Genomic DNA, 26,785 nt, shown 5'->3' with positions numbered 1-26,785 from the left:
CCCAAGCATATATGGTTAATTAACATACAATAAAGGAGCCATGGACATACAATGGGGAAATGATAGCCTCTTCAACAGCTGGTGTTGGCAAAACTGGACAGCTACATGCAAGAGAATGAAACTGGGTTATTGTCTATCCCAATACACAAAAGTAATCTCGAAATGGATCAAAGACCCGAATTAAGTCATAAAACCATAAAACTCTTAGAAGATAACAGGCAAAATCTCCTGAATATAAACATGAGCAACTTTTTTCTGAATGTATCTCCTCAAGCAAGGGAAACAAAAGCAAAAAGGAACTCATGGGACTACATCAAACTAAAACGTTTCTGTACGGCAAAGGACACCATCGACAGAACAAAAAGGCATCCTACAGCATGGGAGAATATATTTGTAAATGACATATCCAACAAGGGGTTAACATTCAAAATATATAAAGAACTCACACACCTCAACACCCAAAAAGCAAATAACATGATTTAAAAATGGTGGAGAATATGAACAGACAATTCTCCAAAGAAGAAATTCAGATGGCCCACAGGCACATGAAAAGATGTTCCACATCACTAATTATCAGGGAAATGCAAATAAAAACCACAATGAGATATCACCTCTCACCAGCTAGGATGGCCAGTATCGAAAAGACTAAGAACAACAAATGCTGGTGAGGATGTGGAGAAAGGGGAACCCTCCTACACTGCTGGTGGGAATGTAAGCGAATTCAACATTGTGGAAAGCAATATGGAGGTTCCTCAAAAACCTAAAAATAGTAATACCATTTGACCCGGGAATTCCACTCCTAGGAATTTACCCAAAGAATATAACTTCTCAGATTCAAAAAGACATATGCACCCCTATGTTTATTGCAGCACTATTTACATTAGCTAAGATATGGAAGCAACCTAAGTGTCCATCAGTAGATGAATGGATTAAGAAGAGGTGGTACATATACACAATGGAATACTACTCAGCCATAAGAAAGAAACAAATTCTGCAATTTGCAAGATGAATGGAGCTAGAGGATATTATGCTCAGTGAAATAAGTCAGGTGGAGAAAGACAAGTATCAAATGATTTCCCTCTTTTGTGGAGTATAACAATGAATCAAAACTGAAGGAACAAAACAGCAGCATACTCACAGACTCCAAGAAGGGACTAGCAGTTACCAAAGGGGAGGGTGGGGGATGGCGGGTGGGGAGGAAGGGAGAAGGGGATTGAGGGGCATTATGATTGGCACACATGGTGTGGGGGGGATCAGGGGGAAGACAGTGTAGCACAGAGAAGGCAACTAGTGACTCTGTGGCATCTTACTACACTGATGAACAGTGCCTGCAATGGGGTGTGGTGGGGACAAGATAACAGAGATGAATGTAGTAACCACATTGTTTTTTCATGTGAAACCTTCATAAGAGTGTATATCAATAATACCTTAATAAAAAAAAGAAAGGCAACATGCATGTACATATGTGTATGCATATTTAAGTGAGTGTGTGCATATAAGAATATATAAAGGACTGAATGGTGCATATCAAAATGCTAACTGGGGTTACCCTCTGGGAAATGGTGGGGTGAGGAGGGTGGATGGGCAATACTTACACTTTTTATCTCCACACTTTTGAATTGATTGAAAAATGTTCAACAAGCCTGTATAACCTTTGCAAATTTAAGCAAGCAACTTAAAAGCTTTTAAGGTACCTTATAGGTGTCCATAAAGGTAGATATTCGGCTGCCTCAGAGAGAAATGGGAACTACAATGAACTGATCCAAAACTGTTGGGATACTTTTCGAATATCCGTGTACAAGACAGTAGTATTTTCTATTCCCCGCCCTCTCCCCCAGCAAAGAAAAGGGCTTGTGAGTCAGTGGTGAGAGAATCCAGACTTGAATACCACCTTTCGAATAAGCCCACCCACCATCACAGAGAGACCTAGGTGTCATCTTACCTAGGCTACAAGCATCCTCCAGAAGACACATCAGCAAGCCACAAGCTCACCTTTCCCCTGACCCCTCCCCTCAAAGAGCCCACCAAAAACCCTGGCCATAAAAATCTGCTTGACCTGTTAGAGACTCTTTTTTCCTTTGTAGTGCTGGCAAGAACATAGGGGTCCCTCTCAGGTTTACCAATAAAGCTGCTTGGACTGTTGAGTTTACATTCCCTCTTTTTCTTTCATCTATTCCCTCTGTCCCTTTCAAGTGGCAGAGTGGAAGCAACACTGCACCTGGAGTCGAGAGAGCCAGATGGAGTTCCATTTGCAGTACTGGCTGGCTATGTGGACCACAGACTCTTAACCACTGTGGCATTTGAATTTTATCTTTAAAAATTTCTATATATTTCAAATATGCAGTCCCTTGATCTATGTTTGTTTACATCTGGCTCATACACGTATCTTGTGCATCACACCAAAATTTGACTGAGCCTAAAAACAGCTGAAAATCACTTCTAAACAAAGACCTGAACACAGAGACCGTTGATCCGAGCTGTGTTTTTCAAGTACAGCATATCGATGTTATAGGATCAAGCAGCCTGGTTCTTCCCCTGTGCCTCTGCAAAGTGTCTATGCCAACCCTCCACCATTGCTATAAGGACAGCTTCCATGGCAGGCCCGTACCACAGGCAGGGCTGAACCCCACACACCTGTGTCACTCCTCCATAGCTTCTCCTCATCCCTCTATTCAAACAGGAAAGAATTCACCAAGCACCCTCTGTGAACCAGGACTATACCAGGACCTGCAAAAGTAAACAAGGGCCTATTCAGTTCAAAAAGGTCAAGAAAGCAAACAGTTGAAGACAATGTGCAATGTGTTTGGTAAAGGGCTTAAAGGGTGCTGGGAGGCACAGTTCTCTGAGTTAGGAATTTTCCAAAGGCTTCTCTTCACAGAATTGCATCAACTTGACTTTGATATTATGATTTGGATAATTTTGACCACTGCCCATTGGCTTCCCAAGAAGTCTATCTCTCAATTGTGTCTATGGCTGCCAGGAAAGGGCGTAGCTTGGGCAGGGTGTAACCGGGCCGCTGTGATTCAGCTACTCAAAGAAGAGAAACAATGACTGGGAGACATTCTTTTAACTTCCTGGATGGTGCTATGATTTCACTCCAGGTAGGAGAATCCACTCTGCGGAGTTCAGGTGTAAAAGGGTTTCAATATTTAATCACAAGTCCTGTGAATAATGAGGAATACGTATTCATACCTCATCAGCATCAACATCTACCACAGCCCACTCGCCACTTTCACTAACCATTGCATCAAACACAGAGTTTCCCTTTTAAATTCAGAGTGTGCAGTTCTTAGTTTCTGCAGGTCCAGCTGTGGGACCACTAGAAAGTTAGCTTGACATAACTTACTCCATTTTGTAAGCTTAGCCTAACAAATCCCATCTTGGGTAAAACCTTAGTCATAAGCAAAATCAGTAAAATCACAGTCCTAAGCAAAATAGGAGAAAGGAAGTACCCCATCCCTGGAGAAGCCACAAGCTAGAAAACCACAATGAGTAAATGTCCATTTTGCTGAAACTGTGATTATGAAACTATGGTTATCCATTTTTGCTGAATCTGCCCCTTGGAAAGCCGCTAACCATTTTAACTACATCTGCTAAATGTTTTTGCTGTATCTGCTACCTTCCCAAGTATAAAAGCAAAAAGGGAACTTTGTTCAGGGTCTCAGATTGTGTCCAATGTTCGGGCTGCTGAGACCCTGGTTTGAACTACCAATAAAGACCTGTTCTGTTTTTGCATCTCGCGACTGAGCTTGGTGACTGCGACTCCGCAAGGGGACTAAAGGAAATGGGGCACAACACAGCATGCACCAAACTGACAGGCTCACATCCCTTTTCTGTTTTCTCTAGGTCCTCTCAGAATTCGTGTTTCCTCTCCCCAAAATGTTTCTGAAAAATTTTTAAATACTGAAATAAATCCAAGAAGATCTAAATAAATGGGGAAAAAATACAGCAGCCATAGATTAAAAGTTTCAACACAATGGGGGAAAAGATAGTCACAAAAACAATACAGATTGATAAAATGGACTACATTAAAATTAAGAATTTTTTCATCATTCAGAAAGTGAGAAGATAAACCATGGAGAGAGGGGAAATATTTGCAAGACTTGTAACCAACAAACCACTTGTATCCAGACTATATAAAGAACTTAAACATGTCTGTGAGCAGCAGTAACTCCATCTTGTCAAATCTGCTCTGTTGACCGTGGGATCACCTTTACACTCCTTTCTTTGATATGCATGTACTCCTTAGATAATATCAGCTTGAAACAATTGACATTGTTCCCTGGTGCAGGACTCTCTGCTCTATTTCACTGATAACACTCAAATGTCAGCTCCTGCTCCACTGAGCTCACAAGTAGCCACCTTGCACAGACCCTTCCTTCTTGCCTCTATAAATTAGCCTCCCTAAACACAAAGTGGTTTGAAGATCTATGCATCCTGCAGCCGCCCAGGGCAAGCTTCTGTAGGTGAGATCCCCTCAGTAAACCTCTACAGAATTCAAGATGGACTTGTTGGCCTCTTTCTTTGGTCTCACAGCCCCTGCGGCTTTCAGGGGTTGTCTGGCTTATACCTCCCCAAATGGAACAATACAGATCAGAAAGAAAAAGACAACCCAAAAGAAAAATGGGCAAGAGACTTGAATAAGCACATTACTAAAATCCCAAATCTCCCAAAAGAGATCCAAATGGCTGATAAATATATGAAAAAGTGCTCTACCTCACAGATAACCAAAGCAATACAAGTGAAAACCACAACTCAATATACCACTACACCTCTAGAATGGCTCAAATTACAAAGTCTAACAAGACCAAATACTGATGAAGCTGTGGAGCAACCAGGATGGGCACACGATGATCATGCAAGTTGAAACTGAAGCATGTTGGAGAGGATCTGCTAAAGCTGAGCCCAGGGACCCGGCAGTTCTGCCATTAGCAACTCCACAGCACATCCCAACAGAAGTTGTGCAGGTGTGCACCCGAAAATAGTACTCATCATGCCAAACTGGAAACAATCTGAGTTAGAACCAACAGTAGAATGGGTAGATATGTGACGATTTTTATATGAGTATACCATATGGCAATAAAGAAACTAGTTATGTGCACACAGTTAGAGTGAAAGGAGCCAGTTACAAAACAATGCAGACCCATGATTCTATTTATGTAAAGTTCAGAAACAAGCTAAGTAATTTGTAGTGTCAGAAGCAAAAATAATGGCTCCCTCTGGGACATAAGATGTGGGATGTAAGGTAATTAGGAGGGAGCATGAAGGGGGCTTCTGGGATACTGGAAATGTTCTCTTTCTTGACCTGGGTGAAGGTTATAAGGATGTGTTCATTTTGAGATAATTCAGTGAGCTGTGTACATTTATTATTTATACACTTATTAGCATGTATATTTTATTTCAATAAGACATTAAAAATATTCCCATAAACATCGCATTAGGATGGTTGCCTATATGGGGTAATAGAAATAAAAAATGAGAATAAAAGGGAATAAATAGGTAGGAAGGTGGATAACAGATAGATAGGTGGATGAAATGGGGCATGTACTAGCAGCAGCTCTAGTCTAGAGTTTTATCCTAATATGGACACAAGTTACAAGTGCTTATTTAAATGTAATTCTAAGTTGATTTAAATTAAAATAAAAAATTCAGTTCCTCCATTCCATCAGTAACATTTCAGGAGCTCAGTAGCCCCATGTAGCTATTGCCTACCACAATGGACAGTGCAAAATAGAGAACATTCCATCATCACAAAGTTGTATTAGACAGCACAGGTGGACATGGGTAAGATCTCCTGGAGAAAGAGGAATGGAGGAAGAAGCAGAGAAAGAGAATCTGAGAGCCACCAAACTTAAAGGCGTTACGTAGGAAACAGACCAAAGTAACAAGATCCAGAAGAAAGTGATGATAGAAGCCAAGGCATTAGAAATTTTCAAGGAGGAAGTCTGCATGTCAAATGCTACAGAGAAAGCCAGAACCACGTGGCAAATGGGAGGGCATTGAAGCGTTTAGCAACAGTTGTGGTGGGTGGCAGAGAGATTGATGGGGAGGGAAGGAACAGGAACACAGATGTAGCTGGACTCTCAGTTTCAAGGGCTAAAACAAAATGGGGGAATTCCATTAAGCAAGAGAGCAGTCAGCCAGCATCAATAAGAGGAGGAAAAGAGACAGACTGCAGCTTTCTTTCTTGGGAAATGAATCATCCAGAAAGTGATGTCTGGATTCAAGACGTGGACTCAGCAGGTAGAATATGAAAAAGGGGAAGAAAATGAGCCAGCAGTGGCCCGGCGGAAGGTGCAGGACGTGGAGCATCAGGCTTGAGATAACCCTGCCAGGAGTGTGGACCGGCATGCCCAGGGGCAGGGAAGCGTGGAAGGTTCTCGAGCCAGGGAGGAACAAGATCAAGGTTGAACCTCAGGGTGGTAGTGGCCACTTACGCCAGATGGAAGAGTTTCCCAAGGGGTGTGGAGACCTCTCGTGGGCTCCAGAGGATGCAGGAATGAAGTTAGAAATTGCTGGCAAATCTAGATTTAGCTTCAGGGAGTCAACTCTCCTCAGTTGTGCCCTGGGTGTATAAAGCCCACGCAAGCCAGAGGGTCCCAGGGGTCACAAGTGGTGTGACCAGGGCAGATCTGCCTGCACGGAGAGGCCAGAAAGCTCAGGTACACAAACACTCCTGTGTGAGCTCAGAGGGAGGCTTCCAGGGGATGGATGTGGTTTCTCTGACCATAAGGAAGTACCACCATGGGTTATCTCTGTTAGGCTGCAGGCATCAGGGGAAGGGGTGAGCCTGATGGACAAGCTCAGGCCTCACCAAACAAGGCAAAGAGACCAACAGGTTCCAGTCTGACAACATTGCAGAACCTGATCGGATAACCCTCCCAACTAGATCCCCTCCCCCAAGCTAAAGGATTAGTGGTAACTTTCCAGTACCTGGCTAAAGGCCAATGAAAGACCCCCACATACCCTAGATGAGCCAATCCTTGCACCAATGTACACCTTTGCTCTCCCTCCTCCTGCCTTCTTTAAAGACTTGCTGCCTGCCTTGCTGGGTGTGACTTCCCCGGCTTGTGTTTCAGACCGTGGAACATCACCCGGGGGTGGCATTCAAATAAACTGCCTGGCCCTTTGTTGCCTCTCTTCACCTGCTTACTTCAGTAAGAATTTATTGGAATTTAACTTACATATGGTGCCGAAACCGGGAAGAAGTGTGAGCGCGGAGCCCCGACTGGCCACTGGTGGCTCCGCTCCCTCCTTCCCCGACCCGGGACCTCAGCCTGCTCTCCACTACATGGACTATTTTCCAGTGAGACCTCAGTTTCCCCCGGTCCGTTTCCCTCCCTAACTCCGTTTCACCTGGTCCGTTAGAAATCGTACGTATGTCCAGGTGGCCCACCCTCTGCAGGCATCCGACCTGCCCCTGGCCCTGTGGTGGGGGAGACGTCCCTCACCCAGGCTCCCAGGACGTCTCCCTGACTTGGTGCGCTTGGGACACCGGGCACTCCTCTCAGTGGGATTAATTGGGGACTGATGCAGACATAGGGAACCAGCCCTCAAAAGCAGAGGCTCAGACCCCGATGCGGTGTCTCATTTCTAATTTGGCTACTCTATATTTGTCCCGGGAAGTTCGCAAATAAAAGCTAGTCTTTCTTTGCTCTGAGGCCGGGCCTCAGTATCCCTTGGACAATCAATCTCGCTGGCCCCCTGAGGGAACTTTCAATTTTAGCCTCCTCACCACCTTAATTAATTATTGCCACTGGAGCGGAGAGTAGAGTGAAATCCCATATGTGCAGGCTTTTTGGACTTTGCCCTCCTTTCCAGACCTTTATGTTGTGTTCAATGACTCAGGTTCTCCTGGCCGGATCTCCAGTTAAAGATGTCAGCCTCTTACTCTGCTCAGTCCTTCCTTTTCAGATCCACCAGAAAACCTCAGTCGCCTGCCTCCCTCAGCTCGTGATCCCCTCCCCCTCTCTTCACCACCATCTTTAAGACATACTCAACCATGCCGTTGTCCTGCTCTCCTCTTCCGGTAGCTGCACCACCCAATCCCCCTCTCCTTCCACCTTCACCGCCCTCTTCCCCCACCAAAACACTCTCCTCCCGCCCTCTGGTTCCAGAAGCCACAACAAGAAGCTGGGAAGAGGAAAGGCAATTGGATATCAGTGACTCAAGTCTTTATATCGGTTTGTCTGTCTGTGTACATGTTTTTGTGTGGGGGATGTTGCTGACTGTAGTCGTTGTATCTCAGTTTGTACGTTTGTGTGTCTAGGTGTATAGATGAAAAATATTTTATTTAAAAACAAACACTTGTGAAAATTGGGCATTCTAAAACTTCCAGAAAATCTGATACAAATGTTAAGCATCAATGCTAATTTGGGTTTGGCTGAGGCGGGCATGTCCTTGTGGTTATCAGCTGCCTAAGTTTACCTACGGTCATTTAAGTCAATGTTATCTGCTAAATCTTTTAAGAATAAAATGCTTAAAGGCTTGGCTTTGTCTAACATTCAGTAAAGGTTTTGTAAGTAATCTAGCATAGTTGCTAAAAATAAGTAAACAAGCCTAGCAAATAAATATCTTAATAATAATACTGTATTAATGTATAACAGTATATATATATATGTATATATGCAAACAGCCTGAGAATTTTTGTAGTAACCAAAATTCTTAAAGTTTTCTAAGTTATATAGACATACTTTGTGCCTACTAAGAAATTGTGCTGTAAAGCACATTTCCAAAAATGATAATATACGTTCATAAATGTATCAATCTGAAGAATGCTAGTGTAACAGTTTACAGTAGCCTATTTTTCAGTGTTCACTGAAGGTTAAAGTAATAGTTTTAAGTTCTAATCAAAACTACTTAAAGTAGTAAGGAAAACATTTCTGCATGCTAAAAAATGTCTTTTGATAAGAGAAAGTAACTTTGTTCTAAAGTACAGTTGTTTATTTAGAAAGATCTAAATGTAAAAAGAAAGTTGTAAAGAGTTTGTAGAAGAATTTAATATGGTCATGCTATATAAAATTAAAGCAAATGAGTCTCAGTATCAAGTACACAGTAAAATTAGAATTTTGTTTTCAATTAAAAAAAAAGACAAAGTTTTCTTAACTGTTAGTCTGCTCTTAATATTGAAAGATTGCAGAAAAGTCTTCTAATTGTTTTATCAAAGCAGTTTCTTATGCTTAAAGTCTCAGTGAGTTGTCGGAGGCTTTAAGAAGATGAGATCTTAATATTAAAAGGACTAAAAGCTAAACTTTGATAACAACTGTGTAACCTTTATTTGCCTTTGAAGTACTTTGTTGTCATTCTAGTTAATTGGATAAGTATTGCTTCATAGCAACCTATAATCCTATTTAAGCAAGTGCCTTAAAACTTTTAACAGCTTCCCAAAATCAAATTCAAAAAGGTGCTTTTACCTCTAGTTAACTCTGATATTTTCCAGAGGGCCCCTGGAACATGTCAGAAAACCTTTTTCTCATTGGAAAAAGTATTTGGCTAATTTAGCTTATTTATCTGATAATATAATTACCTGCTTAATTACCTAGAAAGTACTGTCAAAAAGAATAATGCTAAACTTTGTTATTGAATGTTTTGTGTTACAGAAATATCAGAATTTCCCCATGTCAACTGTCTTACAGTAAGCTCTCATCAGATCTTTAACCATTGGCATTTGTAAGTCTTTTATTATTTATAGTCTAGTAAAGAACTAGATTTCAGCAGAACAAGTATTAGTTACATAAGATTAAGTAAACTAAAGAAGATGATTTTGTAGCTTTTTGTTTCAAATGTTACTGATAAAGTGTTCTAAGCTTTTTCTCTTAAGCTGACAATTTAGTAAATGACTGCCTTTATAAGCAGAATTGAAACTTTATATTTCTCTCTACCCGATCCCTCCAGAATTTAAAAATTCTCAGTGACTATTTTTATATTTCATGGCAGTATGTTTATTTGCACAAATTCAATAAGAATCTGCTTTCCTTATAAGAAGACCAATTAAAAACACTGGTTATATTACCAAGGCTTTGACTGGAACGTCATACCTGAGAGACACGTGTGTAAACTCAGATATAAACAGACAGCTTTAAGGAACTAATATTGACTTTATAAAGCCAACAAAGCCCCTTAGAAGAACTGGCCTGGTACCTTGCTTACAGAGTTCCCAGCAGCCTTACCAGGTGAGTAAGGAAGGTCACTTCCTGGCAGGCGCAGGAACCTCAGGAATGTCTTGGGAACCTCAAGAAGAGAGGAATTCACCCAAATCTACAGGTACTGCAGGCACAACTGAGGGCAAGTCTAGCTTGGCTTTCTGGCCTCAATCTGAAATTCCTTATAAAAAGTTCCAGCAAAGCATATTTAAAATAGCCTATGTAATCAATTGCTCTTCTTGCTGCACTTATGCAAATAATCAAGCCAACCGTTAATTATTTTCTTAATCTGGCTACTTCTAATAAAAATGAGGGTGATTTTAGAGAAAAGTATTGTTTCAATAATGCAGTCTTATCTATACTAAATCCCAATACTAGTCATTGAGATGTAAACTCGATCTAGAATTCCAGTCCCCCTTAATAGCCTGGCTAATGCCCCTACTGGGCCCCTTAATAACAGTTTGTAGTTTACTCTTAGTTGCCCCTTGTGTCCCCAAGTTCCTCCAACAGCAGCTAACCCAGATGACCCAGGTCGCCACCAACCAGATGTTACTTCACCGTTACACACCTCTTCCCACTGAGTCCCCTCCTTCGGCCTAATACCAGCCTCAAACCCCCATGATGCCCCTTGTCAGCCGGAAGTAGCCAGATGGAGTTGTCGCCCATTATGACCAAAAGGCTGGAATGTTAGTCTGCAGGCATCAGGGGAAGGGGTGAGCCTGAGGGACAAGCTCAGGCCTCACCAAACGAGGCAAAGAGACCAACAGGTTCCAGTCTGACAACATTGCAGAACCTGATCGGATAACTCTCCCAACTAGATCCCCTCCCCCAAGCTAAAGAATTAGTGGTAACTTTCCAGTACCTGGCTAAAGGCCAATGAGAGACCCCCACGTACCCTAGATGAGCCAATTATCGCGCCAATGTACACCTTTGCTCTCCCTCCTGCCTTCTTTAAAAACTTGCTGCCTGCCCTGCTGGGTGTGACTTCCCTGGCCTATGTTTCAGACCGTGGAACATCACCCGGGGGTGCATTCAAATAAACTGCCTGGCCCTTTGTTGGCTTTCTTCACCTGCTTACTTCGGTAGGAATTTATTGGAATTTATCTTACAATCTCTAGGATCGCCAATGGGTTTTCTGAGAATAGATATCATATGGGGTAGGGCACAGGGGTGTGTCACACCACACACACACACACACACACCCTGCACACACACACACACACACACACACACACACACACACACACACACACACCCTGAAAGAAGTGAGAAGGTCCCAGGCACACACACACACACACACACACACACACACACACACACACACACACACACACACACACACACACACACACACACCCTGAAAGAAGTGAGAAGGTCCCAGGGGTGTCAATCCAAGACATTAAATTGTGAGATACACACACACACACACACACACACACACACACACACCCTGAAAGAAGTGAGAAGGGGACTCCGGCTATAGAGAACAGTGACGGGTTTTGAGGACAGAAGGCTTCTCTCTGGGATCAATCAGGGGAAATCTCAAGGGTTTGAAGAGATTTGGGGGCAGAATCAGCACTCAGGCTTACCGCAGTTCTCTGCCCCTCACCCCTCATTTCTCCTAGTGTCTCAGACTACAGGGGAACATAGGAGATTTTAGCATCTCAGTTGGAATATCTGTTTTTCTCCTCAGGAATTCCAGAGGCCCCTCTTCCCAGTCCCTCTTCCCCTCAGGGACCCAGATGCCCCCCTCCACCCCAAGCTCCTGCTCACCACCCACCCCTGATTGTTTCTTGTTATCTCTGGCTTTTATCCAGTCTCCTGTTTACTCACTTCATTGTCTTAGTTGACTTTGGGTCCCAGTCAACTTGTAGCCTTTATCTCTCCCTCTGGGAACGGGCCTGGGGTGGGGGTGTCAGAGCCCCCACCCAGCCTGGCCGCCCAGAGGCCCAGGCCTTGGTGATAAGTGAGGAGAGGTGCTGGGGCAGCAGCTGCCAGGGTGTTGACTGGGAGGGCACCCAGGCTTCGCAGCTGCTGTTTCCAGAGAAGTCTCCTCAGCCATCAGTGAGTCCTGGGGAGGAGAGTGGGTCCCGTGTCAGGCCAGTCCTTGGGAGGAACAGAGGCCATCTCGTAAAGCCCACAGCACCTCTCAGCGGTGTGTCTCTCCTGCCCCTTCTTCGTGTTTGACCTAGACCTCCATCTCCCACCCCAGGCAGAATCTGGGGTGATAGCGGGCACAGAGTCTCCCAAGACCTGTTCAGCAGCCAGTCCCTTCTCAAGAAAACCTCCCAGAAAACAAATAATTCTCCAGGAAGTGGAACCCGGTGTCAGCATAAAACCAGGAAACAGGCCTCGGGTGTTCTTCACACACAACCCCAGCCCCCAGGCCCCCGCTCCCCACCTGCGACCACACCAGAAGGGCCTGCTCCCCACCGCCAGTCCTTGAGAGTTCACAAAGCACCCTCCGGGACATCCATGCACCCAGTGAGGCGAGTTTTGATCTCCCCATTTTGCAGATGAGGTACCCAGGAGGCCCTGTGGGACTTGGGTGGGGATACTCTGTCCTACTCACGGGCCTGGGTCAGGTGCCCAGACACCTGCCCTCTGCAGTGGTGCCTGAAACAGGATGTGGACAGCAGGGGTCACGGAGCAGCATGGGAGGACTAGGAAGCAGGCAGCACCCAGCTGCGGGTCATTTGCTGTTGCTCTTGGCAGAAGCCAAAGGAGAAAATGTAGCCATCAATTCAGCAGCAAACGAGACCAAATACCACTTTCCTCCTGGCTCCCAGTTCCCCCAGGGACCCAGCCCCTCAGCATCCTGCTCCCCAGCTGTTTCCCTCAGGGACACCACCCTTCCAGGGCTGAAGTGCCCAGCAGTTTCCCAGGACACAGCCACCAGCTGTTTTCACACCCCTCTCAGGACCCAGGTGTCTAGGCTCCTCCTCCCCATTCCCTGGCAATCAGGGTCCCTATTCCACCTGGCCATGGGATCAGCAACCTCCTCCAGGAAATTGGCACCATCTGCCTGGCAGGTGGCCCAGGGTGTGGCCCGAGGAGCCAAGAACCCCACTATATAGCTCAGCCCAGGGGATAGCCCTGCAGCTCCGGGGACCTGCAGGTGAGACAGGCTGAGGTCCCCTACTCCTGCCCCTGGCTCCAAGCCTCCCTGCCTACCCCAGACCCACTGGACATCAACTCCTCATCTTTGCCCCATCCTGCCCTCCCTACCCCACTCCCTACCCATTGGACACCCAACTCCCCTCTACATGCACTGTGTCTTTCCCTCTCCCTCTCCATCTCCGCTGGCCCTTGTATCCAGCCCATCTCAGGCTTCCTGGGACCCAGGTGGCCTCTGTCCTGAGACTGGGCCTTTCTGTTCTCTCCGGCACCATCTCTGGCAGGAGACAAACCTTCTATGACTCTTTCCACACTGCAGATATGGGTTCCCTGCGGAGCTGGTGGACACTGTGGGCCGGAGCAGCCCTCCTGTGGGGTGAGTCAGACCGAAATCCCATCTGTGTCCTTGTTCTAGTCTGGGGATTCTGCCTACCTGGGACAGCTCCCTCCATGTGTGCCCCTTCTGCAAGCCCACCTCCCAGTGTCCCCCCCAACCCCCATGCTAGCTGAGACAGAAGAGATGCCCCTTAGGTTCTGCAAGCAATGTGGTGGCCTTTTCTCTCTGTTCTGGAGGGAAGCAGGTAAAAACTTTAGTCCCCAAATTCAACTATCTGAGAACTACTACTCTTGATTTTCTGCAACTCAACTCAAACTTTGATTCTGAGCCTCAGTCTGCTGAAGTGATGGAAAATTCCACTGAAGTAATTCTTGGAGGGGTTGGTGCCCAATTTTCCAGGGTTATGTCCAGGGCTAGAGTCTTAGGTAAAGCCAAGGTACTGGGGAGAGGATGGGACGTCGGGGGCCTTCAGTTATGAGTCAACATCTACTTAAGTTATCTTTGAACGTTCATCGGCTTTGATCCCCTGGACTGTGGAATGCTGGGATATCTCTTAGGTCTCCCTTTACTCAGACATATTAACCTTCATTCTATAACTGCCACACCTTCTCCCAGACCCTGCAGCCCTCTCTCTCTCTCTCTCTCTGTCTCTCCCTCTCTCTCTCTCCCTCCCTCTCTTTTTAGCCCTGAAGAATCTCTTCCTAGCTGGGGGGTGTTGAAAAGTGCCCACACCTCTCTATTTCTAGAAGACATTCTGTCCCTACTCCCATAATCCCTTTCTTCCTTTTTACCCCCCCCCCCCCCCCGCCCACACACACACACACGACCCGCCAAGTCCTATTAAGACAGAAATCACAAACTGGCACCTGAATCCAGATAGTTTGGGCCCCATAGGACTTTAAAACAATTTTGGGTTGGAGATTTCACATAGAAACTCAGGCCCAGTTTCTCTTAAGAAAAAGGTAATATCTGTCATAAAAAGAAAAATAAAGAACCCATAAACCATCCTAATAATGACAGGCTGAGGCTAGAAGCAACACCCCACTTTCAGTGAGACCTGAACCCTCCAGTTTGCAGTCACCACCCATATGTCCATGACTTGCCTGGCCTGGTCAGCATTAGAGTTTGAGATCCCTGTCCCAGGTGTTCACGCTTTTGGAAAAAAGGATCCAGAAAAGCTGGTTGGTAAATGCCACGTGAATAAAGAGAAAGGAAAGAAAAGAGAGAAAAAAAACCCAAGTTAGTATTTCAGCATGGTGCCAGGGCACAGGGCAAGGGGTCACTTCTCTGATGGGGAGGATTAGATAAGCAGACCTCCCAAACTGTCTTCTCCCCCCAGGGTTGACGCAGGAGGCCTCCGTGGACCCCGGGAACACCGGTGGGGAGGTATTCCTCATGGCCTTCCTGCAGAACTACCAGCTTGGGTACAGCCAGGCCCATCTCCAACTCCTCCTCTCCAGTCTGTCCGACAGCCCCACTTCAGTCTCTATCCTTAACCAGGCAGACGGCACCTTGCAGACCGTCACAGTGAAGCCTGGGCAGTCAGTCATGGTCAATATCAGCGCCAAGACTGAGCTGACTGGCAGCAGTACCTTCCAGCGTGCGGTGGTGATCCGCTCTGACCGCACCATCTCTGTGCAGGCCGCAAACTCTAAGCCTGCCACCGGGGAGCTGGCACTGCTGCGGCCTGTCCGTGTCCTGGGCACTGAGTACTTCGTGTTCACACCCCCCAGCATCTCATCCAAGAATGTCAAAGAGTTTGCTGTGGTGGCTGGTGCAGGGGGCGCCTCGGTCAGCGTGCAGCTCAAGGGGATGGTGACCTTCCAGAGCAAGATGTATGCAGCGGGCAATGTCCTGAGTGTGACTCTGCAGCCTTACCAGGTGGCCCAGATACAGAGCACAGCTGATCTCTCAGGGTCAAAGGTTACAGCCAGTAGCCCCGTGGCTGTCTTCTCCGGCCACAGCTGTGCCCAGAAGCACACAAACTGCAACTTTGTGATGGAGCAGCTGCTACCCACATCTGCCTGGGGCACCCAGTATGTGGTGCCCACTCTGTCCTTCCAGACTCGCTATGACCTGGCCTTTGTGGTGGCCAGCCAGGCCACAAAGCTGACCTACAACCACGGGGGAACCACTGGCTCCCGCAGTCTCAAGGCTGGTAGTGTGGAACAGTTTGAGATTCGGCCGTCCCGGCCACTCTACCTGAACGCAGATGTGGGCATCCAAGTCTTGCTGTTTGGCACTGGTGCCACAAAGGACGGAATCAGCTATGACCCCTACCTGGTTCTGATCCCAGATGTGGCAGCCTACTGCCCTGCCTCTGTAGTGAAGAGCATTCCAGGCCTGGCAGGTATGGCCCTGGTGGTGGCTCCAACAAAGGCTGCAGACGAGTGGACCCTGGATGGGCAGAGGCTGGGGGCCAAACTCAGCTGGGCCGCTGTGCCAGGCAGTGAGTTCTCATATGCTGAAGTGGACCTCGGCTCTGCTGACAAGATCCACCTGGCCGAGGCCTCTGCCAGCTTTGGGCTGCTCACCTTTGGACTGATGCAGGAAGTGAGCTACGGGACAGCAGCTGCCTGTGGCCGGAGTGAGTGACGGGAAATATCCCCTGCCTCCTGAGGACCCCTTTGCCAGCTCTTTCCCCTTTCCCCTTTCCCATCCACCTGCTCCTCTGTGGCTTCCTGGTTCAGCTGGGCTATCCCCACCCTCACCACCACCACCCCTTCCTTTCCTCAAAGCTTTCCAGTCCCTCTCTACACCCCTGCCCACCAGGAACTATATGCTAAATATTTGGCAACTAGTGTGATCCAGGGTCCCAACCAGGAAGAAGAGATGCCAGGCAGATCCCAGCAGCAGGGGCCTAGAAGCCCCCACAGTACCTGGCAACAGCGCTCTGTTGGAGGATTGGAGAAGGAGCCCTAGCGGGGGGTCAAGGTACCAGAGAAGGGAGAATCTTGCCAGTGGGGGTGGCATGTTGGGGTGGGGGGTGGGGGGTGGTCAGCAGTTTCTTACTAACCAGTTTAGAAACTATTTTGATATCTTAGCTACTGTTATGCAATTATACCAGTTGCTGATTGCCACTCCCCCGCCCTCCTGGGCCTCATATAGGAATGTTTATGCCAAAATCAGGAAGTCTAAAGATATAATAATAATGAAGGCTACTATACCGAGGGGTAGGTGTCCCTCAATATGCCAGGGGCATTCTACGTGCTTCACATAGTAAATCTCTAGGACTGAGCCCTACTGTAAGCTCAGGCCCCCAGGCAGGACAGCATGGTGTTTGAGGGTCAGATGCTAAAGCCAGACTTCCCAGGCTCAAATCCCACCTCTGCTTATGTGACCTTTGTTTTGGCATGTGACCTCACCTCTGTACCCACATCTGTGAAATGGGGTAATAATAAAATAGGGTGGCAATGACCACCCCCTTCACAGGATTGCAGCTAGGGTGTCATGAGTAAACATTTGTAAAGCACTACAGGGGATCTGGCAGGTGAGTCAGGCTATGTAGGAGTGGGCTGTTACTTTGAGCAGAGGGAAGGCAAGAACTTTTGGGGACTGGGAGGCAAGGGAGAGGGGAGGAAGAGCTGTTTCTTCTTACGTGGAGCCCCACACCCAAGCTAGGACTCTGGGGTTCCCAGCACTGGCAAAAATGCTCCTCCCTGCCCTTCAGGGAACAGAAGCCACCCTGCTTCGAAGGGTTAGTTTGGGCTTGAATAGTAGAACCCGGAAGAGGTAGGTGATTAATTAGAACAGCTAACACCCAACACCAAGCCCTGCTTATGTTTTAGCTTATTTAAACCTGGCAACACCCTCCTCCCCAAATCACCCTAGGAAGAAGATAGCATCATCATCCCCATGTTACAGAGGAGGAAATTACATGACTTGCCCAGGGTCACACAGCTCATTGGTGAGCCAGGATTCTAACCTAGGTAGCCTGACTCCACCCTCAATTCCATTCTGTTGAATAGTCTCTGTCTTCTATTTTCTGTCCTTGAAAAAGATCCCTTAGCCTTTGACCTGAGTGGGAAGGGAGGGGAGAGGGGCAAATGGAGAGAAAAACCACAAATGAACATTTACGATTATTCCTGCCGTCGCTATCTTCCAGTTCCCTGGGCTGATCTGTGCTAAATGGGGAAATCAGAAAACCTGGGGTCGAGTCAAGCCTGAGCAGCTGTCTCCCTGGGGGACTCCAGACCTCAGTGTCCCCACTTCTAAAATGGGTAGTTGTGAATGCTGCCCAGGATACCCACCCACGTGGACATTCTGACTCTCTCTGTTGCCCCCTTCCTTCCTCAGCCCTGCTGACCCCAGAGAACCCTTGCAAAGATGTACAGTGTGCCCTCTGGCACCATTGCCAAGTGGTGGACGGTGCAGCCAAGTGTGTGAAGTTCCCCTTGGCCACTTGCCATGCCCAGGGAGACCCCCATTACACCACCTTTGATGGCCGTCGCTACGACATGATGGGCACGTGCTCATACACCATGGTGGAGCTGTGCAGCGACGACGAGTCCCTACCTGCCTTCAGCGTGGAGGCCAAGAATGAGCACCGGGGCAGCCGCCTCGTCTCTTACATCGGCTTGGTCACCGTGCGCGCCTACAGCCACTCAGTGTCACTGGCCCGTGGAGAAGCTGGCTTTGCTCGGGTAAATATCCAGGGCTTTAGGGTTTAATGCCCACGAGCCACCAGTCAGGAGGAGACGAAGCGTGGGTGTCAGGCCCCAAACCTGAGCCCTTTGCCTAGGGGTGGAGGGCACAGAGGAGTGGGCCAAGGGTGGGGCCTGGTGGGAGGGATTTGACAATCAGCGGTGGAACCCTCACACCCCTTTGTCCAGCAGTTCCACTTCTGACACTTTTACAGATGCTCAGAGATACGGTTAGGAAAAAAAGTTTATGGCAGTGTGGTGGTTTATAATAGCAAAGGGAAAAAGAAGAAAGAAAGAGAGGAAGAAAGAAAGGGAGGGAGGGAGGGAGGGAAGGAAGAAAACAAAATGTCTGACAGTGGGGAATTTCTCAAGTGACCAAACACTCAATTTAGTGAGTACCTACTATGCGCCAGATTTGTTTCTTAGCACTTTCCGTGTGTGAATGCATTTAATGCTCACAGCCATCTGTGGCAGTAGGCATTTTATTATCAACGCTTTTAGATGGGAAACAGGTCCAGACAGATGAGCAACTTCTCACCGGCTTAGAGTTAGTAAGAAATGGAGCAAGGAACACAGGCAGGCTCCTGCGCCCCCATTCTTCGCCTCAAGGCCACTTTGTCTCTGGGAAATGGATGACTACTCAGCCAATCCAAATAACAGCCAAGAGCAATAATTTCCCTTTTTTACCCACCATGTTATTATGAAAATCTTAAAATATCCGGGAAAGTTGAAGTCGTACAGTGAACACTCATGCCAAGTATTAATATGAAGTTCGTGAGCAGGCAAAAGTAATCCATAGCAGAAAAAAATCAGAGCCGTGATTGCCTCTGAACATCTCACTCTTCTTGACTTATCACACACCTGCCATCTGCCAATCCTCTGTCCACTCAACAATCCCTCTTACTTTTTATGCACTTCAAAGTAAGTTCCAGGCATCCCTGTCTTCATGTCACCCCTAACGACTTCAACATGCATATCATTGACTAAAAGACATTATTTTGACACTTACTTTTGCTTATTATTGATATCATACTTACACATACATAATATCCACAAATCTTATGTATAAAGCTCACTGAATTTTGATAAATGTGTAACCCAAACTGCCATTAAGATAGAGACTACTTTCATCCCTCTGGAAAATTCTCTCATGTCCCTTCCCAAATAATCCCCAGCCCATCCCTAGAGGCAATCACAGTCCTGATTTTTTTCCACCATAGATTAGTTTAGCCTGTTGACAGACCTCACATTAATGGAATCATACAGGGGAAGGAAGCTGTTGTGGAAGGCTTCTTTTGTCCACTGTAATACTTTTGAGATTCTTCCATGTTGCTGCAATTAATTTTTTTAGTCGGTATAGCATCCCTTAACTCAAAACCACGAGAGCAGGACAAGAGCAGGCTGTGAAAGGCCTTGCTCTCACTTATCTTCATTGGCTTTCCTCCCACTTCTCACAGGTGACTCCTTGTCCTGATTCCTTGAGTATCTATCTAGGTTTCTTTATACCAATACAAGCAGATATAAGCATGCCTTCTTACTTCTCCCCTTTCTTAGCCCAGAGTGCTGTACCATATGCCCCGTTCTGCACTTTGATTTTATGCTGCACAGTAGGCTTTAGAGCTGTTTGCGTGTCAGTGTGTGGGGATCCTCTTCTTTCTTTTTCACAGCTGCACCATTCTCCTTTGGAAGGACACATCATAGTTCATTTCACTCAGTCCCCTGTGGATGGACACTTTGTTCATGATCACCAACAGACTGCAGTGAATATTCTTGTACCTCCCCTGTTTCTGAGTGTATGGTAGATCTGTGAGATTAATGAGCAAGTGGATGAAAGTAGGTGTTCTTAAGATCTAGAGGGATTGAGCACAAGCTCTGGGGGAACTTTAAATCCCTTGAAGTTATGTGCAGAATTTTGTCCCTGCTCTGCAGTTTTTCAGGGACAGGGTCCAATGCTTTTTTCAGATCCTTAGAAAGATGACTTGACAAAGGTTTAGAGCTCCTGATAGAATCATGATGGAATGTCCCCAAGATGTTGTTAGGAGAAAAGAGGAGATCACGGAATGGTGACTTCAACAAGGTCTCATTATATAAAAAGAAAAAGAAAATATAAATGTATTTAAAGGTAGGAACGAAACAACCTGGCTGGATTTATGTGTGTTTGTGTGTGTGTCTGCAGCAATATGGGTGACTTCTCTTTTCTCATTGTGCTCATGTGCATTTGCTAGACTTTCTGTAATGAACAAATATTACTTGTGTCATTTGAAAATGGAGATCACTGGTCTTAGGGGAAAGACAGATCTGAGCAGTGGTCCCTGGGCTGAGAGCCTGTGAGTGTGGGGCTCTAGCTGTTCCGGTCCCTGCTGTGTCTGCAGCACTGCCCGGCGCAGACCTGGACACACAGCAGGGCTCATGGAGGTGTTGCTGACTGCCTGCCTGACTGGATGGTCTTACCTTCAGACTCTTGTTCATGCTGTCCCCTCTGCCTATTACTCCTTTTTTCATATCCCATCTTCTTGGCTAAGAGAATGTATGAAGAAAGAATAAAAAAGAGATGCTCAGGAAGAGGAAACTGGGCCTGGGGGACAGAGAGATACACTCAGGACATTAGCAAAGAAATACACTTCCTCCTCTGTCTTCATGGCTGCCTCCCACCGACCCCTTATGCTTGGCTCAGTTGTCCCTTCCTCCAGAAGCCTCCCCTGACTACAAGGTTGGGTCTGGCCCTTTTTCTAGGCTCCCACAGCAGTCTTCGGTGCCTCTACCATCCCAGCCCTGGCCACTCTGATCCATCACTGTCTAGTGACAAGTCTGTCCCCACCCCTTGGCTGGGAGCCTCATGAGAGCGGGATCTGAGGTTGGATCCATTAGCGCTGCTTCTCCAGGATCTCCCAGCCCAGGGCCAAGCACAGAGTGAGTGCCAGTGTTTGTTTAACACAGCAGTGCCTTCACACACTTATAAGCACCTGCTGTTCTACCAGACACTGCTCCAGGCATGGGAGATGAAGCAGTGATCAAAGCAGACACAAAATCCCTGTCTTCATGGACCTGACAGTCTAGCAGAGTTAGATAAATGATAAACATGATAAATTTGCCAGTTACATTTTAGAGGTTAGGAACTATAGGAAAAAATAGGGCAGAGGAGGGGCATAGACAGTGGGGAGGAGTTGCCATAGAAAATAGGGTGGGTGGCAAGGGAGGGAGAAGGGGACTAAGAGGTATTATGATTAGCACACATAATGTAGGGGGGTCACGGGGAAGGCAGTGTAGCACAGAGAAGACAAGTAGTGACTCTGTGGCATCTTACTACACTGATGGGCAGTGACTGTAATGGGGTGTGTGGGGGGGAACTTGATAATATGGGTGAATGTAATAACCACAATGTTGCTCATGTGAAACCTTCCTAAGATTGTATATCAATGATACCTTAATAATGAATAAATAAATAAATTTAGAAAAAAAATAGGGTGGTCAGGGAGGGCCTTCTGGAGATGGCAACATTTGAGCAAAGCTTTAAGGGAGATGAGGGAGTGAGCCGTGTGTGCATCTAAGGGAAGAACATTTCAGGCCACGGGCATGGCTCCATCCTGAGGCTTGGTCGGTGGCAGCAACAGGAGGAAGGAGTCCCAAAGCAGCCAGAGCAGCAGAAGGCAGCGGGGGGAGGCTGAGCACCCTCCCTCTCTCCTCTGCAGATCGACGATCAGCGCTTTCGCCTGCCAGCCTCCCTGGCCCTCGGTCGCCTGCGCGTGTACCAGAGTGGGATGCAGGCCGTGGTGGAGCTGGACTTCGGGCTGGTGGTCACCTATGACTGGGACTGCCAGCTGTCAGTGAGCCTGCCTCAGATTTTCCAAGACGGCGTGTGTGGACTATGTGGAAACTATAATAACAACCCCGCTGATGACTTCCTCACACCCGAATGGGAGCAGGCTGCTGACCTCATGGAGTTTGCCAAGAGCTGGAAGCTGGATGATGAGGACTCCCTGTGCACAGATGGCTGCCAAAACGACTGCCCCTCCTGTACCCCGGGCCAGGCCCAGCACTATGAGGGCAACCATCTCTGCGGCATGCTCACTCAGCCCGATGGCCCCTTTGCAGCCTGCCATCATGCTCTGGAGCCCCAGGCCTTCCTGAAAGAGTGCGTGTATGACCTGTGTGTGCTCAGCGGCGACCGGTCCAGCCTGTGCCGCAGCCTCAGTGCCTACGCCCAGGCCTGTTTGGGGCATGGCATCTCTGTTGGGGACTGGAGGTCACCAGCCAACTGCCGTGAGTGATGCCCCAGCTGGGGCTGGGGGCACGTGGTGGGAGGTAGGGGACCCCTTGCATCTGCTCAGTATCTGAACACTTAACTGTGGTCAGCCTGGAGCTGGACCATGTGCCAGGGACAGCGATGGCCAAGACAGCCAGGTTCTGCCCATTGGGAGCCTAAGGGGGGGCCAGATGCATCACTAGACAGTGACAGTCCAGAGTGGTCACAGCTGGGGTGGGGGAGGCACAGGCAGAGTGTCGAGGCTGGGTGGCGGTTAAGTTCAAGGGGGCAAGGCCATGGGGTCCAGAGAAGCTCCCTGACTCAGAAGGGAGGATTCCCCCGAGGAAGGGATGCCCAATATGAAACTCGTAGGAAAGACTGGAATAGATAGGAAAAAGGAGCAGGAAGTGGGTTCCAGGCGGAGGGAAGAGTGTGAGAGATAGTCTGCAGAGCCCCCAAGCAGGAGAGTGAACATGCCTTTATTTATAGCCCTGCGGTGACTCCCCAGTGTCATCAGGATAAAGTCCAAGCCCCTAGCCGGGTGTGCATCCACTTAATCATTCATTTATGATTCATTTAACCAGCTTTGCCGGAGCCCCCATCTAGCCCCATCCCAGTGCTTCTGGTGGGCACAGTGGGGGCCAACACACCGCTGTCCCTGCTCTTGTGATGCTCCCAGAGACATGCTCAGGAGGCAGAAAGGCCAGGAGGGAGGAGGCACCCAGGCTCATCCCCAGGCCTTGAGACAGGACCCTGAGGGAGAATGAGTCTGGGGCAGACATGGTGGCCACTTGGGGTTTGTCTTGGGCACTGCTGTGTCCTCACTGCCCAGTAAACTCTCCCCCAGGATAGCTTGCCAATGCCTGGGCAAAAGAGGAACCCATGAGCTCATGTATCCACTTCCCCAGTATTTACTGAGCATCTCCCATGGACCAGGAGCTGTCCTTGGTGCTGGGGATTCAGCCGTGACTGAGAGGGACCAGGTCCCCACTCTCACAGAACTTACAGCCTAGCAGGGGAGGCAGACAGCAAGCAGTGAATTATCGAATATCTTCAGAGAACAAAAGAAACAAAGCTCATGTAATAAGAGCACATGGGAGGCTGGTGGAGAGGGTGCTCAGGGGAGGCCTCTCTGCCAAGCCAGATCACAGCAATGGAGTCAGCTAACTAATAATGATGCTCATGAGGTGTATTTACATAAATTAACTTACTTTCACCTCACTACCCTGTGAGGTCCACACTGTTATTATTCCATTTTACTGATGGGGAAACTGAGGCACAGGGAGATGGGAGTCATTTGCTCACAAGCTCACAGCTAAGAAGAGGAGAGCTGAGATCTGAACCCAGGCCATCTGGGCTCCAGTAGCCTTCTCTTAACCACATTCTGCATTGCTTTCTGGGGTAAGACCCTTACAGGCAGGGGGAAGAGCTGATGCAAAGGCCCTGAGGTGGGAGTGAGAGGACCCTCAGAGAGGCCACTGTGGCCGTGGCCGATTAAGCCAGAGGGAGAGTGAGAGGAGAGAAGACAGGGCGGTAACAGAGCAGATGGTAGGCTTCGTGGGCCACTAAGAGGACCGTGGCTTTTCCCCTGAGTAATAGGGCCCCCTGTGAGGGCTCTGAGCAGGAGAGGGGCCCCAGCTGGCTCTAGTGCGCCCAGGGTCCCTTTGGCTGCATGTGAGGAACAGACTGTGGGGCAGGAGGGGAGCAGCTGGGAGACCAGGCAGAAAGCTGCTCGGGTGGATAGGACCGCGGTGGGAGGAGGGGGCAGATTCTGGATCGACTGTGATTACGGAGTTGACAGGATTTACTGACAGACTCGTTGTCCAGTGAGTGAAGGGGGATGGGAGTAACTGTGCCGCTGAGGTTTGAGCGCCGGCAGAATGGAGGTGCCATTCACTGCCAGGCGGAGCTCAGAGGGAGGAGCAGGGTTTGGGGAGGGAAGTCCCGGCGCGCCCTTCCGACGGGGCGCCCCTCTAGGGCCGCTCATCCGGCCTGACCCACCCTCCGCGCCTCCCTGCAGCCCTATCCTGTCCCGCGAACAGCCGCTACGAGCTCTGCGGCCCCGCCTGCCCGGCCTCCTGCAACCCCACCGCAGCGCCAGCCAACTGCTCCGGGCGTCCCTGCGTGGAGGGCTGCGTGTGCCTCCCCGGCTTCCTGCTCAGCGGCGGCGCCTGCGTGGCGGCCTCGTCGTGCGGCTGCACTTTCAAGGGCCTCCCGCTCGCGCCGGGCCAGGCGGTGTGGGCCGACGATCAGTGCCGGCAGCGCTGCACCTGCGACACAGCCAGCCAGCAGGTGCGCTGCAGCGACACGCAGGGCTGCCCGGCGGGCGAGCGCTGCCGCGTGCAGAACGGCCTCCTGGGGTGCTACCCCAACAGCTTCGGGACTTGCCAGGGGTCTGGCGACCCGCACTACGTGAGCTTCGACGGCCAGCGCTTCGACTTCATGGGCACCTGCACGTACCTGCTGACCGGCTCTTGTGGCCAGGCCGCGGGGCTGCCGGCCTTCCGGGTGCTGGTGGAAAACGAGCATCGCGGCAGCCAGACGGTGAGCTACACACGAGCTGTGCGCGTGGAGGCCCGCGGCGTGAAGGTGGCCGTGCGCCGGGAGCACCCTGGGCAAGTGCTGGTGAGTGACTGGCGCCACGACTGGTGGAGGGGTGGGAAGTCCCCCTGTAGAGTAGGGGCTCTGGACCCGCGGTGGGGCAGGGCTCTGTTCGAAGACCTCGTGACCAGTGGTTGCAGCCCCTCAAGCTGGTTCTCCCTGGCTGTGTGACTTTGTCTCTTGGAGCCTCAGTTTTGTCCTCTTTTGTCAAATGCAATAATAAGCAGGTGCCTCCTGGAGTGGCAGCTGGTTCACAGATGGTTGTAGGGATATGATGAGTTAATATTTGTAGGGTGTTTAAAAGAGGCCCAGTAAATGTTTTGGTAAATGTTGACTTCATATTTTATTGTTTTCAACCCTCCAAAGTTATAGATTTGTACATTTTCTGGAGGACAACTGATTATTCAGGGAGTAAGGTGACACGTGAAAGGCCAGGAAACTGGAGGGGTGTGAAGGAGGCAGGGTATGGAGAGGTGGGGCTCGCAGGTGGGCCCACAGCAGGCAAGTTTCTGGGCAGAGGCTTCTTAGAGGATCTACTACCCAGCAGAAGTCAAGAGCCACTGATTTTCTCTTTAAAAACAAAAAAAGTAAAAATTGAGAGGTGGGCTGTTGAAGATTCACAAGGATAGTTGTTAATTACTATTTAACAGTTTTAGGGAGTGGCGCATGCCCTGGGGAGGAGGATGAACTGGAGGTGGAAAACAGAGAACTTTCCATGTGCCAGGCACTGTACTAAAACCCTTTACAGACCTTAACACATAATCCTCAGAACAACCTTGAAGTAAAGGAAGTTCTGCCCATTAAGCTTACTGTGGCATACAGAAACTTCTAGATAAACAGAGGACATAGTTATTAATATTTATGTTCTCATCTCTCTGAGATGGCATTCAAGCTGAGGCTTGAATAGTAACAGCCAACGTATATTAAATTACTTCTGTATGTTAAATGCTTGTCATACAGAAACTCAATCTCTACAACAACCCTGTGAAATAGCTAATCTTGTAAAATGAAACTGAGGCACAGAGAGGTTAAGTAACCTATTCAAGGTCACACAGTAATGAGTGGCAGAACCAGTATTTGAAGCCAGGCTGTTTAGCTCCAGAGCCCATACTTTTAATCACTACATCGCCCTGCCTTTCTTGTTCTAAACAGGTAGGGAGAGAAGTGAGTAGAAGGCAGCTGAGTGAGTGATATGGTAGGTAGGCATAAAGGTGGAGAGAGCCAAGATTAAGCAGGACTTTCTAGGGAAGGGGCTTGGATTGAAGCCAAGTCTTAAAGGAGGAAGGGGAAACAGCCAGAAGAAAAGTGGTAGCTGGTGTTCTTGGTAAAGTGAAAAGGCCTTAAATTAGACTAAACAGGGAATGTTAGAGGAACGTCAAGAAAGCCAGTGTGACTGGAGTGGAATGAGTGAGAGGACAGAGGAGGGCATTAAGTTCAGGGAGGTAATGGGGAGATGGAGGCAGATCTTGTGGGCTTTAAAGGCCAGGGGTTAGGAATTTGGGTTTAAGTTGATAGCTGAGGGATGAAGAGAGGTGGATGATGTGCCAAGCAGAGGGAACAGCAAGTCCAAAGGCCCTGAGGTGGGGCCAAGTATAAAATGCTTAAGAGACTAGCAAGGAGGCCAGAATAGCTGGAGCCAAATGACTGAGGGGTGAGCCACAAAGCCATGAATACTGACCCCTCAGCCCTCCTGCATCTCTAC

At 48.3% G+C, this 26,785-nt stretch overlaps 1 protein-coding gene across 4 annotated transcripts in view; it reads left to right on the top strand.

Annotated features, from left to right (window-relative positions):
- Positions 1 to 8,093: 8,093 nt before the first annotated feature.
- FCGBP (Fc gamma binding protein) overlaps positions 8,094 to 26,785 on the top strand; it is a 44,673-nt gene continuing 25,981 nt past the window's right edge. Inside the window, exons 1-8 of one of the 4 annotated variants that reach the window (XM_073226071.1) lie at positions 8,094 to 8,183; positions 9,600 to 9,669; positions 12,335 to 12,631; positions 13,544 to 13,635; positions 14,936 to 16,183; positions 17,893 to 18,239; positions 21,929 to 22,499; positions 24,503 to 25,107. In XM_073226071.1, the coding sequence (XP_073082172.1) occupies positions 12,618 to 12,631; positions 13,544 to 13,635; positions 14,936 to 16,183; positions 17,893 to 18,239; positions 21,929 to 22,499; positions 24,503 to 25,107 (2,877 nt within the window). In that variant the 5' untranslated portion in view covers positions 8,094 to 8,183; positions 9,600 to 9,669; positions 12,335 to 12,617. Of the gene's footprint in view, positions 8,184 to 9,599; positions 9,670 to 12,334; positions 12,632 to 13,543; positions 13,636 to 14,935; positions 16,184 to 17,892; positions 18,240 to 21,928; positions 22,500 to 24,502; positions 25,108 to 26,785 lie in introns of those variants that run through there. The other 3 variants (XM_073226072.1, XM_073226073.1, XM_037013797.2) reach the window with 3 other exon arrangements.

Source organism: Manis javanica, chromosome 17 (assembly GCF_040802235.1).
Source record: "Manis javanica isolate MJ-LG chromosome 17, MJ_LKY, whole genome shotgun sequence".
Lineage (NCBI taxonomy): Eukaryota > Metazoa > Chordata > Mammalia > Pholidota > Manidae > Manis > Manis javanica.
Note: the sequence above shows the minus strand (reverse complement) of the source record. Positions and strands in the feature narration are given on the sequence as shown.